At 45.5% G+C, this 23879-nt stretch overlaps 1 protein-coding gene across 7 annotated transcripts in view; it reads right to left on the bottom strand.

Moving 5' to 3' along the window:
* The window catches only part of MEGF11 (multiple EGF like domains 11), a 338635-nt gene that overhangs the window by 22043 nt on the left and 292713 nt on the right, over positions 1-23879 (bottom strand). For 6 of the 7 annotated variants that reach the window (XM_081888442.1, XM_081888441.1, XM_081888440.1 and 3 more), the window contains 5 exons: positions 22871-22999; positions 17710-17838; positions 15488-15616; positions 11295-11423; positions 10710-10940 (listed from right to left, as the gene is read on the bottom strand). In XM_081888442.1, coding sequence (XP_081744568.1) covers positions 10710-10940; positions 11295-11423; positions 15488-15616; positions 17710-17838; positions 22871-22999 — 747 coding nt within the window. Of the gene's footprint in view, positions 1-781; positions 901-10709; positions 10941-11294; positions 11424-15487; positions 15617-17709; positions 17839-22870; positions 23000-23879 lie in introns of all 7 variants that reach the window. The other variant, XM_081888436.1, reaches the window with a different exon arrangement.

The following is a 23879-nucleotide window of genomic DNA, read 5'->3' as shown; positions in this document are numbered from 1 at the left end:
ATGATCAGTTTCACCAACTGAAGTCAGGGTTAGCCAATGTGGCACCATCCAGATGTTGTTGGACTACAAGATGAATGGAGAATTTCATGGAGGCTATCAATGGCTTCAAGCCTCCATGGTTGGAGGCAGTAATGCTTCTGAATTCCAGTTACTGGGAAACACAGGTGACCAGAGTTGCTGTGCTACTCAGGTCCTGCTTGTGAGCTTCCAATTAGGTGGCCACCGTGAGAACAGGATGCTGGACTACATGGAGCATTTACCTGATTCAGCAGTCTCTTCTTAACTCCCATTATCCCTGATCATTGACTGTGTTATCTGGGGACTGATGGGAGCTGTAGTCCAACACCATCTAGAAAGCACCACGTTGGCTGTCAATGGGCTGAGTAGCTTATTCCAGGAGCAGACAAGATGGTGATCTCCAGATCTTGAACCACAACTCCTCTCAACCCTAACCACTGTCCATACTAGCTGGGGACTGGTGGGAGTTGTAGTCCAACAGCATCTAGAAAGCACCTTATTGGTTGTCCTTGAGCTGGGTAGCTTATTCCAGAGACAGCCAACATGGTGCCCTCCAGATGTTGTTGACCTCCAGCTCCCACCAGCCCCAGCCAACATGGCCAATGATCAGGGATGATGGGAGTTGTATTCCATCTGGAGGGTGCCACTTTGCCTACCCCAGGCTTATTCAGCCATGACAACTAAACAGAACCATTATGGCACATTTCCTTGAACCAGGGAGAACGGTGCCAGGAATGGAGGGCAAGACAAGGGTCATATCTACCTTACTGGAGAGGTTTCCATCCAGATTACTGGGAAAGAAGTGTGAAGTCACACCACATGGCAGGGTGTGGTAGCTTGGGTTGGAAAAACAGTGTGCATTGCTGTTACCTTGAGATATATCTGGGAAGAAAACAAGTCATCACAACACTCTTTTGGAGCTGCACGGGAGGAAGGAGGAGAAGAGAGGGAGAGAGTGTTATGTGCACACTCCTATGTGCTAAAACACACACACACACACACACACGGGCAGGTTAGGTTACAAAACCACACCACCACTTCCGATCTGTCAAGCCAGGAATATTTTTGCCTTGCTACGCCCCCCTCCCTTCAGTCACAGCCCTGCACCAACCATTGTGGAAGACAGGGACCATGGAAGACTCAGTCTCTGGTACAGTGCAAAGAATAAATTTGAATGCAGCCTGGAGGATGTATAAAAATATGAAGCTCTATGTGCAAGACCATCCAAACACAGAGATCATGTCTAGCATGTTTAAACCCCACCTTGTAATTAAGATGTATGCAAGTGGAACCTACAACAAACAGTTGCGTTGCATTTGCACCTCCTAGCAGAAGTACTCCTGTTCAGGGTTGGTGCCAGCCAGCCAACCAGCCACACCATCTTCCCAGCAGGCCATTCCATCTCCTCTCCTCCATTTCCCATTCCCCCTGCCCAACTGACCAGTGTGGGCTGCCCCTTAAATTTGTTTAAAGAACGATTTTATTTTGTACTTCTACATGTGCTGTAGAGGGATGTGAGGGGCAGATGGGGCTCATCAATCTGGGAAGGTAGCCCATCTAGGAGAAGAAAAGCATTGATCCTCAACCTCTGTTGGCTGCCTTGCCAGATATATTTGGGAGAAGAAAAGGCTAAAGAGTAAATGCTACACAAATCTGGAGTGGAGTCTCTAAGACCTTTGGATTGCGCTTCGCATGCCTCCTTCTGGCAACTCCTGTAGCCCAACTGGTGCCAAATGTATTGCTCTGCTTTCCACAGGAGACAGTGATGGCCATCAACTACGGTGGCTTTAAAAGGGGTTTAGGCAGATTCATGAGGAATTAGGCTCTCAATAGCTACTAGCCACAATAGGCATGTTCCAACTCCTTGGCCTGATCCAACTGAGCTCTCTTTATGTTCTTAATAGCCCCTCCTTCCCCCTCAGAACCAAAGTATGCAATTATATATATATATATATATATATATATATATATTATATATATGCAGGTTTTGGTGTCCTCGGGTGTCTTCCCGTGTAAAAGTTGGGGTGTCTAGGCGACGTTTCGACGAGGTCTCACTCGTCATCTTCAGGCTGGTGCTTTCGGCTTCTTGTTACTGGAACAGAGCAGGATCTCAGTGTTTGAGTTCCTATAAATACTGTTGAGGGGGTGTGGTGTATAGCCTCCAATGTTCTGGGCAGAGAGGAAGTTCCCAGGCTAGTGTGCCTTTTCTTCTTTTGTTCCTTAATTACTTGAGGGATATCTTGAGTAATTTCTTGAGTGATATCCTGAGTACCACTTAGGTGGGTCATTAGGTGTGGATTAGTTGCTAAAGTCTTTGTGTCTTGACCTCTTGAACTTTGTGAAGAGTTTTTCTGAGAAGATGGCTGTACTGCACTTAGTTGTGCTCTGGCTTGGCTTCGTGTATAGGGGCGAGCTGTGGTTTTGTGGCCTGTGTCAGCCAGATCTGTGTAGGGATTGCAGGGGGGTGCAGCATCCGGAGGTGCCACCATGGTTTGGCTACTGGATGGTGTCTGTAATTTATCTGTGGAGAGGGTCTGGGTTTGGGTCTGGTGTGGTTGATTGGTGATAGCGTTCTGTGTGCCTCTGGATCTGGTAAATTTACAGACACCATCCAGTAGCCAAACCATGGTGGCACCTCCGGATGCTGCACCCCCCTGCAATCCCTACACAGATCTGGCTGACACAGGCCACAAAACCACAGCTCGCCCCTATACACGAAGCCAAGCCAGAGCACAACTAAGTGCAGTACAGCCATCTTCTCAGAAAAACTCTTCACAAAGTTCAAGAGGTCAAGACACAAAGACTTTAGCAACTAATCCACACCTAATGACCCACCTAAGTGGTACTCAGGATATCACTCAAGAAATTACTCAAGATATCCCTCAAGTAATTAAGGAACAAAAGAAGAAAAGGCACACTAGCCTGGGAACTTCCTCTCTGCCCAGAACATTGGAGGCTATACACCACACCCCCTCAACAGTATTTATAGGAACTCAAACACTGAGATCCTGCTCTGTTCCAGTAACAAGAAGCCGAAAGCACCAGCCTGAAGATGACGAGTGAGACCTCGTCGAAACGTCGCCTAGACACCCCAACTTTTACACGGGAAGACACCCGAGGACACCAAAACCTGCATATATATATATATATATATATATATATATATATATATATATATATATATATATACCTGCGCAATGCATGCAGGATGTCTGAGTTTTTAATTGACACTTTTTTTTAAGTACAAAAGTGAAATCTATTCACAACAGAGCTCGGAGAGAGCCTGATCCCTTGGTGCAACATGGAAAAGGCAGCGCCTTCCTGAGGGAGAGCCAGCAAAAATTGTGACAGGCACATAGGAGGGAACAGAGCAGCTCTCCTGGGCCCTCGTTCTGCAGAGACACATCCCTGAGGTTAACAACATCCATGAATCAGTGACAGTTCTTTACCTTCTCCTCGGCCAAAGTCTATGACGACCCAGAGAGGAATGCCAACTATTTAAGGGATGCAGAGCTGCCAACTTTAACGACCATCTGTTGGCAATCCATTTGCCTTGCCATTGAACGAAAACCGCCACCCCATAAAGATCAAAATAGCAACACTTCCTTCGGAAGAGTGAAACAAACTCAATTTAGCAATTAAACCACTCCCAGATGAATTAAAAGACCGATACGGATGCAGGGAACAGCATGCAGCTTTGGAAAGCAAGAACAAGAAAAAGAAGCAGGCAGGCTCTCATTTACCTTGTATTAATTAAAAATCTTAATTTGGGGGAGACCTCTACCGATAAAACAAAAACATTGGTAACTGGACTGGAAAATTCACTGGCACACTTGGGTGCTTCCTTTGTTAAGTGAAAACTTCATGATTCAAGGATACGAATAATATATAGGTTTGGGGGTGGGAATGCAGTACCTCTGCAGGATCCCTCTGGTTAATGAAAGGCTGGAATCAAACCTTAATTGTCAGATGGAGAAGAGAAGACTTGGAATGAATAGATTAGCGCTGTGCCAAAATCCACCCTCCAATTACTCAAAATTTTTCTTCCCCTTCCCCTGCCTCATCTGCTTAAGAAGGTCTTTTGATTTCGGTGTGTGTGAAACTGGGGTTGCCATCTCGTTGCGCAGGGGACAACGATGGTGTGTCTGCATCTGCCCTTTGCTTCCTGACTTGCCCCATGGAGATGTCCTTGTGATGGGCTTACATTGGGGCATGGGACAGGGGGAGGCTGGATACCAAGCCCTTGAGGTTTTCTCTTTAGGTGAAGTCCTTCCTAATCCATCTAATCCAACTCCCTGCACTGCCAGAAATCACAGCTAAAGAATCCCTGACAGATGGCCAGCCAACATCTGTAGGAGAACCTCCATGGAAGGAGAGTCTACCACCTTCTGAGGTAGGCCATTCCACTGCTGAACAGCTTTTGCTGCCAGAAAGTTCTTCCTAATGCTCAGGCGGAATCTTGTCTCTTGTCATTTGAATCCATTGGTTCGAGTCCTGCCCTCTGAAGCAGCAGAAACAAGCTTGCTCCACCTTCTGTGTGTCAGCCTTTCAGTTATTTGAAGAAGGCTATCACATCCCCTCTCAGTCTTCTCTTCTCCAGGCTACCCAGTTCCCTCAACTGCTGAAGTGACTTCACTTCATTTAAAACAGGGGTGGGGGACATCAAGCCTGGAGGAAGCATGTGGCCCCAAGCCTCTCTATCTGGACCCCAGGGCTTTCCCAAGACCACACACCTTCTAGGCCAGCGGTTCTCAACCTGTGGGTCCCCAGATGTTGTTGGACTACAACTCCCATCATCCCTAGCTAGCAAGGCCAGAGCTCAGGGATGATGGGAGTTGTAGTCCAACAACATCTGGGGACCCACAGGTTGAGAACCGCTGCTCTAGGCCCTGTTTTCCATCCTACTTGAGGGTTTTTGCCTTACTGGAAAGTTATCCTTGAACTCTCATAATGCCTCTTGCCTGTCTGGATGGCAAGCAGAGGGTGTGTGTGAGAGCATTTATAGGAAGTAGCCTAGTGCACAAAGGCACACTGCATTCCTTGCTCAACCCACCTGTGCCCCTTCCATCAGTTGCATGAGGCTGCCCAGAAGGGAATGTGGCCCTTGCTGTGAAAAAACAGTACCCCACCTATCCATTTTTCCTTTTTAATGAACAGCCAACAGGAGTACAGTGGGCAGCCTTCTCAACCCTTCCTGCGATTCGAGCAAAGCCCACCCAAGGATGTAATAGCATTTCCAGGAAGTGCAGACAAGCAGAATGCACAACACGACTTGTAGGATGAAAGACAAGACACTCGCAAACAGCCCTTGGGTTACCTCAAAAGGAAGGTAAGCACAACAAAAATTCTGCCCCTCCCCCATGAGGGTTTTCCTGACATTCTCTCTCCTCTCTGGTAATTTTCAAGTGCAACTTCTTCTCTCATTAACTGAGGGGAAATGGTGAGGGGCAAAACAACAACAAAACACAGAATAAATCCTGGCACAGCACTAAGTAGATCCATTTTAAATCCAAGCCATTTGGGAGGGTTTTTTTGTTTTTTTAAAGATACACGTGGCTCTTCTGACACCTTGTGGAGTTCCAGATGCCGCCAACTTCACTAGAGGAGAGTCAGATGAGAAGCCATTTGTCAGACTGAAGGAGGCCACTCTAGGTACAACATCCCTGAGACCTGTTGCCCAGAGCCTGGTTCTGCCTTATCTGTGTTTGGCAGTCCAGGCAGCACTGAGTGCAAATAAACAGCTCTTCACCTTTAAGGCAGTTTGTGGCCTTTTTTTTTTTACACGGGCGGCTCCACCAGAGGGTAGGATTTGAACCCAGGTCTCCCAGAACTGTTTAAAGCTGCAGCACCCACACTTTGGCATTCCCTGCCTATTGAGATCAAGCAGGCACCTTCCCCATGGTCTTTTCATTGCCTGATAAAAACATTCTTGTTCAAACAAGCCTACCCAAATGCTTTGAAAGTGTAGGCAATTTTAATGTTTTTAATATTTTATTTTTTATGTTTTTAAAGTATGGTTGCGATTTTTTTCAGTTTATTGTGTTACCTTTTTGTAAAGCGCTTTGAGGGTGTGTGTTTTTTTACAATCAAGTGGGGCATAAATTTTATGAAAATTTCTCATAAAGTGAGTTGGCCTTTGATATGGGGACCCCATTCCATCCCAAGTTATGTTAATCAGGCTGGGTCAAAGTTACAGAAACTCCCAGTCTCCTTCTAGTCCAGTTCTCCACTCTTCGAAATCAGTTTGCATTTTTTAAAAAAACTTCCTTGTGAAAATTCATCAGTATTTTAGTGTCAATTTTTCATAAGATACAAATTTTGGCATGCTATTTTCACTAATAGATGCCTTTTATTGCGCACTTCACCCTAATATTTATGTTTTTGTACGTATTACTTTGCCGGAAAACTTGCTTGCAAGATTTGGACTCGTGTGGATTTTGAAAGGTGTGTCAGAAAGTACAAATTGCCTTCAAATTCAAACCAAATCTATTTTCTCCCCCAGCCATACTCAGGGGTGTGGGGGGGGCGGTCCGCACCGGGTGTCACCCTGAGGGGGAGTGCCAAAATGGCGGGTGGCCAAGGGCTACACTCACTGTAGGGTGGCCGAGGGCGCCACTCGAGCGCCATCTGTATGGGCATTGCTTAAGTGCTGCCCGTATCGGTGCCACGCATGTGCCATCCATATCAGCGGCGCTGGGCGGTCTGCCCCACCCCTGTGGCCAGTTTGCCCTACCCCTCGACACCCCATACCCAGTGCCGGAGAGCCTGCCTTAGCCACTGCCCCTACTTTGACTCACCTAAGCAGGTTGCTGCATGCACTAGCAGGAGAAAGCCTCTTCCGCCTAAGGAGGTGGAGTTGTGGGCTTCACAGCCTCTCAACGTGCGTGGCAGGCGGAGGCCAACCCTGCGTGATTGGGGGGCTTCCCAATTGGTTGGCTTGGGGGGCGTGGCCTGCCCTATTTAAGGCAGGACACGGCTGGGAATCTCCCTCTTTGCCGCCTGTCAGCTGTTCCTGCTTTTTCCCACCCTCCTGCCCTATAAGGTTTTCGTTTCTTGACCTTGCTATGGACCTTGGTTGGTCGCCGTTGAGGGGCCTGGTAGGAATTTTTCCACTTGGCAAATTGGCACCAGCCACTTGGTTTTCGCCTACCTCATAGCAAATCGTCACAACTTTCTGGGTATTGGTGGTTAGGCACTGGTATTTGTTCTGTAGATGGAAGAGGGGAGGTAGCGCCATCATCTGCCCTGCATATTGAAGGGTAGTCAGTTAAAGCAGTGTTCCCCAACCTTGGGCCTCCAGCTGTTTTTGGACTACAATTCATCCTTGACCACTGGTCTTGCTAGCGAGGGATGATGGGAGTTGTAGTCCCAAAACAGCTGGAGGCCCAAGGTTGGGGAACACTGAGTTAAAGGATTCCAGGGGGCGTGGTCCTGTCTGAAGCCTAAAGAGGTTAGGGCCCAAGGCATGCCCCCTAGTGGTGGCCCCAGGGAGGTTCCTAGTTGATGTGCATCAGCAGGACTCCCCCCTATTGGTGGTTAACCCTTCCCAGACTTTGAGCAGATGGGCTGGAGTTGGATATAGTCGGTTAGGACCAATGCCTAAGCCAATACCGCTCTTCACCTGTAACCAATAAAGTTGTGGCCTTTTTTAGCCCATTAACCTTAATAATTGTGTCATGTGTCATTATTTCCACCGGGGGGGGGGGTCGGGAACTCGCCATGCAAAGGCTGGCAGTGACACAACTGTCATAGTCAGTACACTGCATGGTCGAAAGGTGACTGTGAAGAGGGGTTGGACACCATGGCAAGAGGGCTTGGCCACAGGGTGGGAAGGGATAATTTGGGAGAATGGAGTTGGGACCCCCCCCCCAACCTCTGTTTTCACTCTCACTGGCTCTCTCTCCAGGGAACGTTGTGGCTTCTGGGAATTTAGATGTACTCTCCACAGACAACAAGCAATTTACCACTGGAAGTACGGATGGGTACGACCCTCTCAGCACGGAGGATGCATTTCATCAAAAAGGAGTTTTCTGCAGCATTACTGCTGGAGAAAGTTTATGGCTTTTTCCCCCAGGGATGCTGGCAAAAGACTGTCTGGGTAGTTTGGAAGAAGAGGATATATAGCACCTTCTTTGCCTCTCCTCCTTGCAAGCTGGGTGGCTTATCCATCACAGTTTTGATCCATGTAATCCCAAGGACTATAGCTCTGTGGACTCCCTGACAATCTCACAAAATCGTAAAATTGAGGGAGCTGCAGCAACTGGAGCTCTTCAAAACCAATTTATGTTTTGGAGCATAAAACAGTATCCGGAACGGTGCCTGTGGATGGCAGCAGAGAATGTTGGGCTGCACCCGAGAGCCCTTCCAGACTTTGTGTTTTTATTGTGCATTCATGCGCTCACGACGATATTAGGGCAGTTATGCATGAGCCTAGCTTTCAACTCCATTTCCACTCGCAAACGTTTCGAGGTGGGCACACCGCTTCGTTTCCAAATAGTGCATATCCCACAACTTCCTGCTGAAATCCTGTATCTTTAAATACCCCAGATGTGCTTTTTGGGGTCCCACTTTCGTTGTGCTAGAGCTTGAGAGCCCCTTCAGGATGGCAATAATCTGGTAACAGTGAGGAAGCATCACAAACCAATTAATAAAGCAGACTGATGTGCAGACAGTGTAAATGCACCACTGGTGAACTATTATTCAATGAATGACATGCTGAAGAAGATATTTGCAAACCCTACCCTTCACCAGTCTAGAGGGGCCCTGAGCTATGAGCCAAAAGCACCAAGTTCAAACATTACATGGACACACTAAGTGACCAGAGGCAAATGACTCCCAGTTTCAGTCATCCATCTGCAACCTGAGGGTCATATTAATGACTGGCCAACCTTACAAGGTTGTTGTCAGGGTTACTGAAATTGGTTGGTAGTTCTGTGCGCGCGCACACATACACACACTCCCCCTTAAAGAAACTTTCCCAGGAAAGCTGACAATAAAGATAAAAATACAACCATGCACCATGAAAAAAGCATATTAAAATAAAAGCGATAAAATAACAGTGCAAATCTGAATTAGTAAATAAAAGAGAAGCATGAGAACAAAACACTGAAGATGAAACTGGGAGAGAAGAAAATATAAACGCAGCTATCTTTATTCACTATTAAAAGTTTTAGTGCTTTTATCTGTGTCTTCGTGATGATTATTTTATGTGTATATTTTTTTTCTAAAAAAAGTTTTGCGGATTTTAGCTGCATCTTATGTACAGTTTTATGATTATGTACCCCACTTTAAGACAGCTGTTTGATCAAACTGTCTGATATCAATCTTCCAAATAAAATTAAATTTATTATTATTATTATTATTATTATTATTAAGCTTTCCATCTGGTGTGAAACTGACACCAAAGCAGCTGATGTCAAAGAAACGACAACCCGGCTGTTTTCAGGCAAGCCACTCTAGGGAGGGCATTCTGCAATAGAGGCATCCCCACCACCAGCACCCAGAAGCATCTTTCTCCGATTGCTGCCCATCACACATGGGAGAGCACGCATTCCCAGGGAGAGGCTTCTGAAGATGAGCCCACAGCTTGGGGAAGACCCCTGTAGAGATGGGATGGCGGACGGACCTGCCAGTTATCTGGGCTATAGCAAGGAGCGCAAACACTTTGAATTGGTCCCAGAAATGGACCAGGACCCACCCCAGCCTTCTCTGCACCGGCAAGTTGGGTGTTCCTAGATAGCACTCTAGCATTCTTCACTCTCCACAGTTTTTGAAGTGTCTCCAAGGGCAGCTTCATGTAATGCACTGCAGTAGCCCAACTGAGAAGCTACCCCAGCATGGATGACTGAAGTGAGGGCATCTCTGTCTGGAAAGGGGTCATGGGTGATGATGCAGCAGCCCAGGATGGCAAAGAGCGGTCTGTGCCATCAAGGCCACTTGCGCCTCTCAGATGACAGAGTTGGGCCCCAAAGCACCATGAAATCTCAAACTTGGTTGTTTCTATAGGGGGACTGCAACTCCATCCAGAACACAAATAACCTGTGCATTATTTGTGTGTGTGTGTGTGTGTGTGTGTGTGTATGTAGTTCTGCTACTGAACTCCCACTGACTTCTAGGGGAATTTCCCTCTAGAGAACCAAGCCTTGGAATGTTGCAGTACAGCCTTTACCAACCTAGCACCTTCCAGATGTTTGGAACTCCAGCTCCCAGCTAGCACAGCTGTCGGCAAAGGCTGTTAGAGAAACTCGGCCTCTCTGACTCTCATTGGAACACAGGGCATAGGCAGACTGCCAGCCCATCTAACCCAAGTGTTGTCTACATGGACTGGCAGCAGCAGCAGCACAGTTTCAGGCAGGGTTACCTCCCAGTCCTATCTGGATATTACATTGAGGATTGAACTTGGGTCCTTCTGCATGGAAGACAGATGCTCTACCACTGAGCTATGGCCCTTCTCTCGCTGCTGCTTTTTGGGGGACGGAGGAGCGAGGCTATTTTCTCTGCTCTACCCACTAGCCTGTCTGTCTGTCCTGGCTTCCCTACATATCCAAGGTAAGACTTTGGGGAATGGCAGCGTCCAAGAGGAAAACGAAGAAGTCCTTTGTGCCAAAAAGAAACTGACATTTATTTCCCTTCCCTCGTAAAAGCGTCAGAGCCCGCATTGCATCACCATAAGGAAAGGAAGTGTCCCTTACCAGAGAGTGAGTAATCGGTGTTTGTCATCCGCATGGCTGGCGTGTACGAGACGCTTGGCATGTCGTGGCCTTTCTTCTGCTTCCGTCGATACCACACGAAGAGTGCCAGCAGAACCATAATAATTAGCAGGAGGATAATAATCCCAATGATGGCTCCCACTGAATGCCTCTCCGATCCAAGAGCGGGACTAATTTTAGTATAGGGGTTTAATTCTTCCATCATGAGAGCCGCTGTTAAAAATAATTCACAATGTGCTGTTAAATTGAGTGGCAGAAACCCATTTTGCAAGGAGAGGCGTTTATCTCTCCTTCCCTCCCTCCCTCCCTCCCGGCTCTTTGGAATCTCTGGACTACAAATACTGGATGGAAACATTTGCAACACCAGCAAAATATTTTGTAACTTGCTGCCCCTATCCAAGGGTTTTTCCTCCCTACCCCGGGGCAAAAGGATGGGCAAAAATGTCAATTTTAGTTTCTTATCTTGCCAGTCCCATGCTTAGGCTCATCCATCGCTATCTGAGAGGCTGCTGAAAGACATACTTGGGCACTCAGTTTGAAAGAAAAGGCAAAGGGATTTTGTCTCACCTTGGTCACACCTGATTCCTTTGAAGCCAGGGCTGCAGTAGCAGGTGCCCGTAACGTAGTCGCAGGTCGCGTTGTTCATGCATTCGCACAGCTGCTGGCAACCATAACCAAATGTTCCTGGGGGGCATTCTGCAAATTCAAAAAGGGCGAAAATTTATGGGTCTATGGACCGCAAGAAGGCGCTCTCTCTCTCCCCCTCTGTGTGTGTGTGTGTAAAAAGGGTGAAATAGTCAGTGAGAACTTTGACAAGAAGAGACCATTTTTACATATACTGCATTTTTCTGTGTATAAGACGCCCCCATGTATAAGATGACCCCTATTTTTTTAACCCGAAATTAAGAAAATGCACTATGCACTATCTGTGTATAAGACGACCCCTTATTTTGAACTTCAACAATTTAGGAAAAAATATACGGTAGTCTTATACACGGAAAAAATACGGTATATTTTTAAATGGAGGATTTGTTAGTATAATGATTCATATATCCTGCTCTTCTAACATGCATCTATTACTCAAGGCAGCTAACAGTAATGGCAATCTCCATGGTACACAAGAACAGAGGAAATTTCCTTATACCAAGCCAGACCACTGGTCCATCCAGTTCAGTATTGCCTCCACTGGCTAGCAATAGCTCTCCAGGGTTTAAGGCAGGGAATCTCTTCCAGCAGGGAAGGAGAAGGAGAGGCTGGGAAGGTGGGGTGGGGGAGTGAGGCCAAGGGGCTGCAGGTTGAACGCAGCCCATAGGTTTGCCCACCTATGACTTGGGCAGAAAGACAGCAGAGCTCTTGCCATCTATTCTTCTGCATTTATTTAATTTGTTTATGAATATTTATAAACTGTAAAAACAACAGCAACCATAAAACACCATTTCATAAATCTGCAGGGACCACTAAAATAAAGCAAGTTTGTACTTCATTAAATTGTGCCAGTGTGCCTTGTTGCTCTGATGCTTCAGTGACAGCAGCAACTATATCCTGGGATGGCGCCAGCCCTTGGCATCATTGGGCAGCTACAGGGGTCTCTCCCCCCCCAATATTTTCTGGCCTAGCACTCTCAAGGAGTGCCAGGTGTCTGGGTGTAGACACCCTTAAGATTCCCCACAATGCCCCTCACCTAGTGTCACCACTGGGCAAATGTGGGAAACCTAAAGGGTGGCTGAGCACTGCCTGGACTGCTTCCACCACAGCTAAATAATTTACCTAAGGTCCACAAACAATGGAAGGAGTCCACTAAAGGACACTTTCCCTTGAAGGGGTAGGGGCCCCAAGCCAGCCCTGACAACAAAAAGTATCCATGATTTAGCTCTGCATTCTTCCTCCCTTTTTTTCTCCTCCTGGATGCTGAAAGTTTGGTTGTCCTGTATTTCTACCAGAGGCAAAATGATTGAATGTCCAATGACATAATTTATTCAAGCAATTACCATGATGGCCTAGGACAATAAATCCAGAGGCTGCTTATAATGTATTGTTGGGCAACTTTCTGTAAGAAATAGAAAGGAAGGCTGCAAAGCGGCCTGGAAACTCCTGAGACTTTGTAGAAAGAGAAGAATGGGGAGTTCTACAGGAAGTGCCAGTCAACTGTACTATTTATTCACCCTAAACCAGCAAAGCTCCTTCAAGATGACCACCTCCTTGGTCCCATCAGACACAGGCTGCCCAGCCCAGCAGCAACACATTCATAAAGTCCACAGGAGGAAGGCAACTCTCTCCCTTCCAAAAACCATCATTAAAGCCCTGAATGTAAACATGGGACAAGGAAGTTGGCTCCAAATGACCCATTCTAAGCTCTCAACATTGTTTTCTGTCTTAAATTGCAGGGAGAGCTGTTTTTATCATGTAAGGTCATAGTCATGTTCACACCACACATTTAAAGCACTATGATACCACTTTAAACAGTCACAGCTCCCCCCAAAGAATTCTGGGAGCTGTAGTTTGTTAAGGGTGCTGAGAGTTGGTAGGAGACCCAGGAGATGCTGGAGTAGAGGGGTCCCCTATGGCCTGATCTAGCAGGCTCTTTTTATGTTCTTGCTGGTGGAGTAGGGAGCCTAAAATCCACTATAGGACAACCTACCTGCCACAAAAAGTTAGCAAAGCTTTGGAGTTCTCTAGAGCTCTTCATCAGAATGGATAAGTAAGCACTTCTCTTGGGTCTTTTAATCACTGAGGTTTTGTGCATTTTAGCACTTAGGACTATTTCATTTCCTCCTTTGTTGGATTTAGTGGTTTTTAAATAGTTTTTATTGATCTTGCGCTGTGGCTTCTTGATGGTTTTATGTGGCATTGATGCTGATCATTGTGCCAGTTTTTTCCCCCCTTCCGAATTGCTTGTTTTTAGCTTTGACTATATTTGCCATGCATTGATTTTTAAAATTTGTGAACTGTCCAGAGAGAGCATGGTTAATTGGGCAGTATAAAAAGCCCCAAATAAAAGAGATAGATAAATAAGAACCCTGCAGTTGCATCAGGCCAACAGGGGCCCATCTAGTCCAGTAGCCTGTTCTCACAGTGGCCAATCAGATGCCCCACTGGGAAGGCTGCAAGCAGGATTGGAGCAGAACAGCATTATCCCCATCTGTGATTCCCAGCAGCAGGCACACTGTTTCCAGCGCTGGAGGCAGAACACAGCCATCATAATTGATAGCCTTCTCCTCCATCATTTCAAAGCCATCCAAGTTGGCGGCCATCACTGCATGTTTGTGGGAGCAGATGCCATCGTTGCAAAACCATCCTCTCCTCATGTGGTTTCCAGCAACTGGTATTCAGAAACATTGCTGCTTTTGACCATGGGCGAAAGCTTAGCCGCTGTGGCTAGTAAACACTGATAGCCTCTGCCTCCATGATTCTGTCCGGTCCTCTTTTAACGCCATCCAGCTTGACTCCTGTGGGAGTGGGTAAAAAGCTATCAAATGCTACTAGCCAAAATGGTTATGGTCTGTCTCCACATTTGGAGGCAGTAATACTGTCCCCACCTTCAAAAAGTGGGAGGTGGGAGAGCGGGGGGTGGGGGTGGGGGGTGGGGAGAAGACCCAGGTAATTACCAAACGGTGAGCTTGACATCGATACAAGGAAAGTTCCTAGAACAGATAATTAAACAGTTGGTCTGAGAGCACTGAACGGGTTGGAGAACTGGGCTCAAACTAAAGAAATGAATTTCAGTACAGTGGTACCTCGGGTTAAGAACTTAATTCGTTCCGGAGGTCCGTTCTTAACCTGAAACTGTTCTTAATCTGAGGTACCCCTTTAGCTAATGGGTCCTCCTGCTGCTGAAGCGCTATTTCTGTTCTCATCCTGAAGCAAAGTTCTTAACCCGAGGTACTATTTCTGGGTTAGCGGAGTCTGTAACCTGAAGCGTCTGTAACCTGAGGCGTTTGTAACCCGAGGTACCACTGTAGTTCTACTCTTTGGCAGGAAGAACCACCAGCACATTTATAAGATGGGGGACACCTGGCTTGCCAGTAGCACATGGGAAAAGGATTGAGGGGGTCTTAGCAGACCACAAGCTGAACATGAGTCCACAGTGGGATGAAGCAGCAAAAAAGCTAATGCTATTCTAGACTGCATCAACACAACTATAGTGTCATGATCAAGAGAAATAGAACAGTCCCTCTCTATTCTGCTATACCTGGACTACTCTGTGGAGGACAGTGTCCAGTTCTGGACACCGCAATTTAAGGAGGATATTGAGAAGCTGAAATATGTGCAGAGGAGGGCAACCAAGGTGATCAAGGGTCTGGAAAGCAAGCCTTGTGAGGAACTGTTGAGGGAGTTGAGTATGTTTAGCCTGGAGAAGAAGAGGGCTGGAAGATGGAGCAAGCTTGTTTCCTCCTTGCTCCAGAGCGTAGGATCCAAACCAATGGATTCAAGTTAAAAGAAAGGAGATTCCAACTAAACATTAGGAAGAACTTTCTGGTGGTAAGAGTTGTTCGATATTAGAATGACCAATGTGAGACCAGGGTGCTGGACCAGATGAGCTACTGGCTCTTCTTATGTTCTTAAAAAGGTTCCTCACTGCTGCTGTAGCAGAAAGTGGAAGGGTGCTTTGCAATTAGCTGCAACAGCTGTCTCCCACAACTTGAAAGAGAGGATAGGATGTGAGGACACACACACATATTCATTTTCAATTGTGAACACAGCCAAAGGGAAAAGACCCTCCTAGGATGAAGGGGAGAAGGTCAGAAACAATAACAACTTACTTTGCTCACACTGCTTCCCCGTAAACCCCGTCCTGCATGTGCACTGCCCAGTAATGTGGTCACAATCTGCTCCATTCTGACACTGGCAGACGTTGGCACAGCTTTTCCCATAGAAAGCAGCTGGACATCCTGGGGTGAGGGGTAGAAATAGAGAAAGAAGAAAAGGTAAATAAGTAGAAAAGGGAAGCTTTTAATGTTTAACAGACCATTGTATTTTAATATTTTGTTGGAAGCCGCCCAGAGATATTATTATTATTATTATTAACCAGGGGACCTGCAAAGCCAAGAGTCAAGTTCCCAACTAGCTATGGAGCTCACTGGGCGACCTTGGGTCAGTCACCTTATTTCAGTCTAACCTACTTTGCAGGCTTGTTCTGAGGATAAAAAGGTTGGGTGTGGTGGGGAGAACCTGTGCGCTGCCTTAAGCTGCTTGGAAGTAAAACAACAACAGCTTTAAAAACATCATTTTCAAAATTGCTCATGTGACTGAAGTTCTATTTTGTTTCCTGCATGCCATGCCCATGATCAAATCACAGGAGGCTTGTTCACAAGTTACAAAGAACACAGGTACAAGCTGCCCCTTGTTTGTGTGCAAGTGTGTGAATGTCAATTTGTACAAACTACTGTGTACACAGGCACACAGACTGCACTCTCGTTGCATGTACAAGGGTTGTTGTTGTTCAGTCGTTTAGTCGTGTCCGATTCTTCGTGACCCCATGGACCAGAGCACGCCAGGCACTCCTGTCTTCCACTGCCACCCGCAGTTTGGTCAAACTCATGCTGGTAGCTTCGAGAACACTGTCCAACCATCTCGTCCTCTGTCGTCCCCTTCTCCTTGTGCCCTCCATCTTTCCCAACACCAGGGTCTTTTCCAGGGAGTCTTCTCTTCTCATGAGGTGGCCAAAGTATTGGAGCCTCAGCTTCAGGATCTGTCCTTCCAGTGACCACTCAGGGCTGATTTCCTTAAGGATGGAGAGGTTTGATCTTCTTGCAGTCCATGGGACTCTCAGAAGTCTCCTCCAGCACCATAATTCAAAAGCATCAATTCTTTGGCGATCAGCCTTCTTTATGTACAAGGGTACAGCTCAGCTATTGTCTACCCAGGTACACAGACTGCATACTTGTTGAATGTAAAGTCTGAACACACCTAATGTAGGAAAAGGGAAATGCAGGGACATCTGAGGGTGGCTGCCAGCTGCTCTGCAGCAGAAGAGCCATGATGGGGAAAAGAGGCAAACCCAGAGTATGTAGACTAGGGCAGAACAGAAGCACTGGAATGGTAGTAGAGGTGGTAGAGCATCTGCCTTGCATGCAGATGGTCTCAGGATCAAATCCTGGCATCTCCAGGTAAGGCTGGGAAAGACCCCAGTCTGAAACTCTGGAAAACTGCTGCCAGTCAGTGTAGACAATATTGAGCTGGATGGACCAATTGTCTCAGTATAAGGCCACTTCCTATGTTCCTATGACTTGTAGGAACAGCATGGGTGGAAATCAATGTTTTCTTTAAATGTGTGAAAGATGTTGAAGTGTGACTCTTACACAGTGACATAGGAATCTGCCTTATACTGAACCAGACTATTGGTCTATCTAGCTCAGTATTGCCTGCACTGACTGGCAGCAGTTGTTCTCCAGGGCTTCAGGCAGGGGACATTCCCAGCTTTGCCTTGAGATGCCACTGGGACCTTCTACATGCAAAGCAGATGCTTCACCGCTGATGAACAGCCCTTCCCCAATTTCAACTATTTAATTTAGAACGCCTGGCTGCTAATGATGCAAAAGCTTGCATTTAAAAAGTCTTCTAATTCCAAATGTTCAGGTTCTGAAAACTGCAGTTCCCCTGGAAGAACACAGGTAAGTGATCTCCTAATTTCAAAATAAATCTGGTGGTCTTGTTTGGCTTTGTCTCAAAACAAATTAAGTGCACTGCCGAAATGTTGACGTGTCTACCTTGGAAGTAAGTGCTGGGGAATTAAGATGTTATGTACACAAATAGATAAATCAAGTTTTGCTACTCTTTTTTTCTCATTTGGTTAACATCTCTTTTTACTAGGAACATTTGTTTCTTTGCTTTGTTTTTTGGCAGAGATTAAGTGTGCATTAGCAAACCCCCCCCCCGAAGGAAGCAATGCAGGAAGCTACCGCAAGGGGGCAGTGCATACTTTTTAAAAACAGACACATTCCCACTAAACACCACCACCACCATTTAAAGCTGTAAATCTTACGTTGTGTACAGTAGGGACCCGTCCAGCCCGGGGTGCACCTGCATTCTCCATCGTGAGGGCTGCATACTGCACCATTATGACAACTGCAAGAATGAAAACAGTCTGCACCCCAAAAGCCAACAGGGCATGCTGGAGAGAAAGAAAGAGAGAGATAAAACAATTACACAATGTTCCATATATCTATGTTTTTGAAAGGCCAGCCACTTCAGCTGCATTCACATAGCAGTTTACTCCATTCCCCTCAATGTTTCCCTAACTGTTAATTTCTGTTCTACATTTAAGCTCTCACACAATACAGTGGTACCCCAGGTTAAGTACTTAATTCGTTCCGGAGGTCCGTAGTTAACCTGAAACTGTTCTTAACCTGAAGCACCACTTTAGCCAATGGGGCCTCCTGCTGCTGCCGCACCGCCGGAGCCCGATTTCTGTTCTCATCCTGAAGCAAAGTTCTTAACTTACTTGAAGCACTATTTCTAGGTTAGCGGAGTCTGTAACCTGAAGCATATGTAACCAGAGGTACCACTGTATAAAGCCCATTTCTAGAAAATGAATGGAATATAGCGCATGCTCAGTGCTCCTTTCCATGTTATTTGATTCTAGAAAAAATCCCGTTTGCAGTCTTCCCTTTACCTGGAAAATCGCGGGAGTAAAGTGACAAAATTTGGGGAGGCATGTTGGCACGCAGTTCTTTCCTGCTCTTTTCATGGGGGAATCATGGGGGGGGGGGAGTGGGCTGTGCAGAAAGGGTAGGGTGTGAGTGAAATTTAGCAGGGCATGCCAGTATATTGGCCAAAAAGGCCACGGTTTCATAATGCAACAGGGTGAAAGGAACATTAGAAAAGCAGAGTAGAAGTGCTAGCTTCATAACTAGGAAAACAGATGCAACACTTCACACATCCGAATACACCTGTCACCAGATATCCAAAATGGAATTGCATATTGCACAGAAGTGAGTGGGGAGCTCTGAGTGTGCACTCATCATCATCATCATCATTTTTAATTTGTATACCGCCTTTCTACCTTATAATACTCAAGGCGGTTTACAAGCTGAAGAAACAAAAAATGTACATCTTATAACAATCTAATGCAATACAAAAATGTGATAATAAAACATAACTTTAAAATAGGCAACCTCCATCAAAAAAGTAACATTCAACAATCATTAGAATAGTATAAAATAATAATATCAACATATAAAAGTTAAACAGAAATCCACTCAACAGTTACAATAATATCTAAACTATAATCAATAAAACAACGGCAAGCCACAGTACATAAAACAATACAATACACATTGAGAAGCAGAGGGTAGAGCAAGGCAGGCGGAAGGAGGCCTTGCCTGATGGAGTCTCTCCCCTCACACCCGCATAGAACAAGGGGGCGATGGGGGCATGATGCCTAGTGGTATGCCAACATTTCTCCTCAATTTCTCAAAAGTCTCTCCCCCCCCCCCCCGGTGAAAAAAGATTCAGTGTTTTTCTGCTTCATCCTCGGGGCGTTTTAGAATATTGGTGAGAACAGAGTGTGTTGAGCTTCCCTTACTGTCCCACAAACTCCTGCGGGTGCAGAATGCTGCAGTGAGGCTCCTCACGGGGTCCTTGCCATGGGAGCATATTCACCCAGTGCTTTACCAGTTGCACTGGCTCCCGGTGGAATATAGGGTCAGGTTCAAGGTGCTGGTTTTGACCTTTAAAGCCCTTTGTGGCTTAGGGCCCTCATATTTACGGGACCACCTCTCCTGGTATGCCCCACAGAGGACCTTAAGGTCCATGAATAACCATAGTTTAGAGGTCCCAGGCCCTAAGGAAGTCACACTATCCTCCACCAGGGCCAGGGACTTTTCAGTGATGGCTCTGACCTGGTGGAATGCTCTGTCTTCCTTCAGGATTTAACCTCCTTCTGTCGGGCCTGTAAGACAGAGCTATTCCGCCTGGCCTTTAATTTGAATTCAGCCTGATCTTTTATTTCCCTTCTCTTCCCTCCCCCTCCCCTTTTATGAAGATTACCCGCTCTGAGACCCCACAGCTAATTCTCCCCTGGCCTCCACGCTGGCCCAAGTAGGTCTAATTTAGCCAGCTAGCCCTAGTGACTATCTAATGTTTATTAGGTGGATTTACCCCAAATTGATTTCTGAACTTTGAATTTTAGTGTTATTCATGTTTGTATACTGTATTTTATGCTGCTTTTACAATTAAGTGTTTTAAATTTGTTGTTAGCTGCCGCCCTGAGCCCGGTTTTCTGAATAAATAAAATAAAAAAATAAAATAAAATAAAATAAAATAAAATAAAATAAAATAAAATAAAATAAAATAAAATAAAATAAAATAAAATAAAATAAAATAAAATTATTATTATTATTATTATTATTATTATTATTATTATTACTGTTGTAAGGTGGCCAAGGGGAATGGTGTTCTCCAACACCCCCCCCCCAAAATGTTTATCCACTCTCTTTGCAGCCTCCCCTCTTTCCTGATCTGAAAAGCCCCCATGAGACGAGTTCATAGAATTATACAATCGTAGTGGGAAGGGACAAAAAGAGGCATCTAGTCCAACCCCCTGCAATGCAGGAATCACAGCTAAAGAATCCCTGAGAGATGGCTATCCAAGCTCTGTTTAACAACCTTCTCCTCCTCATGGCATCTTTCTTGGGCTTCAGTTAGAGCCTGGGAAGTCAAGAAGGTTGCAGAGTGCAGAACACTGGTGAGGACAGTTGTCCCATGTTAGAAACAGCTCTCACAAACAGGGATGACAGAGAAGTCCGGCTGAAAGGGAAGCAGAAAATGACGATGCCCACATATTCGCCCCAGGTCTGAAACGGAAACCAGTTCAGTGCATAGAATCTCTATACACTCTTGCTTCTACTTTCAGGCTGCAAATGATAGGTAGCTGATTACGATCCCTCAACTCACCCATTCGCGTTGGGTTTCCTTTACACTGAAATGAATGGAGTGGAAAGACATAATGGCAATGTAAATGACGCAATAAGTTTTGCAATTTTGCCATAGCGGATGGCGACACAAATAATGCCATTTCTGGTAGAAGATGAACTGCAGTGGACTGGAAACAGCGCTGCTTGTGAGAGGGCAGAATGGAGAATGGTGCTTCTTTACTTCCCTGTTCACAAACACCCTCGGCCACCCCAAAATTACGGGTGGGCACATCACAGACCCTGCACCCCACCCATAAGAATAAACCAGTTATTCTTTCACCTTTGATCCTTATTCTTGAATTGAATTTCTTTTCTCATTAATTAATGGAGGATGTTTACAAAAAAGGAAAGAGGCAGGAGAAATGTTCACCACTGCGCTCTTCTGGAAATTTCAGTAAATACGCAAGGAATCCAGTAAGAATTGTGGCTTTTGTTAAAGGCAGTTGTCATGTGTAGCCACAATCACTTTTTAAGGGGGAAAAAGAGAAAAAGAAAATGCGCGCCCATCACCTGAAGTCAAGCAGAAGTGAACAGCAGTTTCCCAATTACTTTCTAAATATAATGAACTATATTTGAAATTGACAGGCTTCCTAATTTCTGTTTTGAGTGACAGAAATATTTGGCCTGCGGAAGAAGCACAATAAAAGCAAAATTACAGCTGTCTGTTTTTATCCGATCCCTCCTTTATCACTGGAGGTTTAATATGTTTTACTGCAAGTGCTGTCTAATACCTTCATTGCACTGTGAATATGAAGTAACATTTCTGAACGACAGGCTGGGTCTTCCCAGAGATGATCCGCCTCCAATTAAGGATTCATTAGGGAAATGCCAGTTTTTGGATCCTCAAATGTCAATCTTCTACCTAGGCAATTTCAGAGAAGTCACCACACGTCCCTCCAGAAAGCACTGATTTTAACAACTAAATTATGTGTAATAGGAATATCTCATCTCTCTAATTTTCTCAGCCATATGGACCTTGCAACACAGAATTGTTGATCACTTAATGATTTCTTAAGGAAAGAGTTGAAAAGAATGAACAGACCTTCCTTTAGCACAGCCTTTGCCAACTCAGTGCCCTCCAGATCAAAACATCTGGAGGGCGCCAGGCTGGAAAAGCCTGTTCTAGCACTACAAATGGGTGCATTTGCTTCGCAGTTCAATTCAAATTCACCTATGCAAATAAACAAGAATACTAAGTAGAAAACCTTGTAGCAAGGCTGGTTCAGGGACAGAGTTCCCAGTAGATAGGTTTGTGCATAAGTGTTTTTTAAATCTTTGTTGTTGAATTTACTATTCTTACCTGGGCTATTCTGGAGTCATTTTGATTTGATTAATGGCTATTAACTGAACAAAGAGCCATTCTTTACTATGCGAGACTTTACACAGAATGAACCATGTTTTCCCAAACCAATGACAGAGATGCAAAGAGACAAGGATAAAGGGTTTCACTGTGATAGCCAAGAACTGGTGCTAGCCCTAAATGGTGCTGGGTTATCTAAAGGACACTCAGCTTTGTCTGTACAAACCTGGTCTACTTATAAGATCAGATATAGACTGCCCACAAATATGGTATATTAGATTAGTGAACACAAGGAATAGGGCCTTCTTGATGGTGGCTCCACATTTGTGGTCCTCCCTTCTCACACCTATGAGAGGCCCCTTCCATACAGGCATTTCTTGAAGACTCATTTGTTCCAATCTGCCTTTCTTCAACAATGTTGTTTTTTTTAATGTCACTGATTACACGAGACTCTTTATGCTGCTGGATTCTTCCCCTTCCCCTTTTTGCCCCATTCAAATATTTTATTATCTCACCTTTCCATCCTAAAGAGTGCCTAGGATGGCTCAACATAAAATCTGATAAAACTATGTTAAATATACCTTTAAAAATGAGAGTTCCAAAAGCCTGGATGACAAAAGAAATGTATTCAAATTTTCAAGGAAGGGGGTCATCTGATTTTCCCCAGGAGGGCATTTCAGAGATGGGGTGGTGCCACAGATCAAGCCCTTGGGACGACCCCACCCTCTTTGCTATCCGTGGAGGTGAGACTGTGAAAAGGGGGTTTCTCCAGCAGGATTGCAAACTGTGCAGATAGATCTTTTCTAGCTCTGCTCCGTCTCATGCTGGCTAGGCCGCAAATCAGGGTGAAGGACAAGCAAATGTGTTTTTCACATGAAAATAAGGCAGACCTATTGCTATGAAAGACAGAAAAAGAAATTGCTCCTTACTCTGGGAACAGTCTTTGCCTATCCAACCAGGGTAGCACTGGCAAGACCCATCCAGGGGGTTACATGTCCCGTTGTTGGTGCACACACACACTTCGGCACAATCCTTCCCATATCTTCCGCTTGGACACACTGTATAGAAACAGAAATGCACACAGAATCATAAGACTGTAGAGTTGGAAGGGATCCCAAGGCTCATCTAGTCCAACCCGCTGCAATGCAAGAATCCTGCCCACAGCCGTCCCAGGGTGGACTCGTACCACCAACCTTCTAGTTAACAGCCAGACGCACTGACCCAAAGATAACCTTGTCTTGAGTCTCACTGAGCTTCATTATTGGTCAGTGGACTGTGGTGTGTGTGTGTGTGTGTATGTATGTTGATGTGTGTAGAGAGAATGCACTGAAGGTAAAGGATGTGGTTCAGCTGCTGAAGCCAAGGAGGCACATGACCAGGTGGCTAGTGAGATTCTGGAAACACACCATGAAACACAAATCACAATGCTAAACTGAGACCCATTGAATGAGTTTTCTGATGACAAAAAGGATGCCTATTCCCCTCTGTGGACACAGGTTGCTATGCATGGCTTTCAATAAGTATATATCCATAGAAATCCATCCATCTACAGATGGATGAAATACAGTGGTACCTCGGGTTAAGTACTTAATTCGTTCCAGAGGTCCGTTCTTCACCTGAAACTGTTCTTAACCTGAAGCACCACTTTAGCTAATGAGGTCTCCTGCTGCTGCTGCTGCTGCTGCACCACTAGAACACGATTTCTGTTCTCATCCTGAAGCAAAGTTCTTCACCCGAGGTAATATTTCTGAGTTAGCAGAGTCTGTAACCTGAAGTGTATGTAACCTGAAGCGTATGTAACCTGAGGTACCACTGTAAATCCATCCATTGAATAGGACACATGTCATTACAAAAGAAAACAGAGAGAGAGAGAGAGAGAGAGAGAGAGAGAGAGAGAGAGAGAGAGAGAGAGCGCACATCAGTATTAAGTTTTTCACC

This window comes from Podarcis melisellensis (genome assembly GCF_964234715.1).
Source record: "Podarcis melisellensis genome assembly, chromosome: 14".
Lineage (NCBI taxonomy): Eukaryota > Metazoa > Chordata > Lepidosauria > Squamata > Lacertidae > Podarcis > Podarcis melisellensis.
This window is presented reverse-complemented; position numbering and strand designations above follow the sequence as displayed.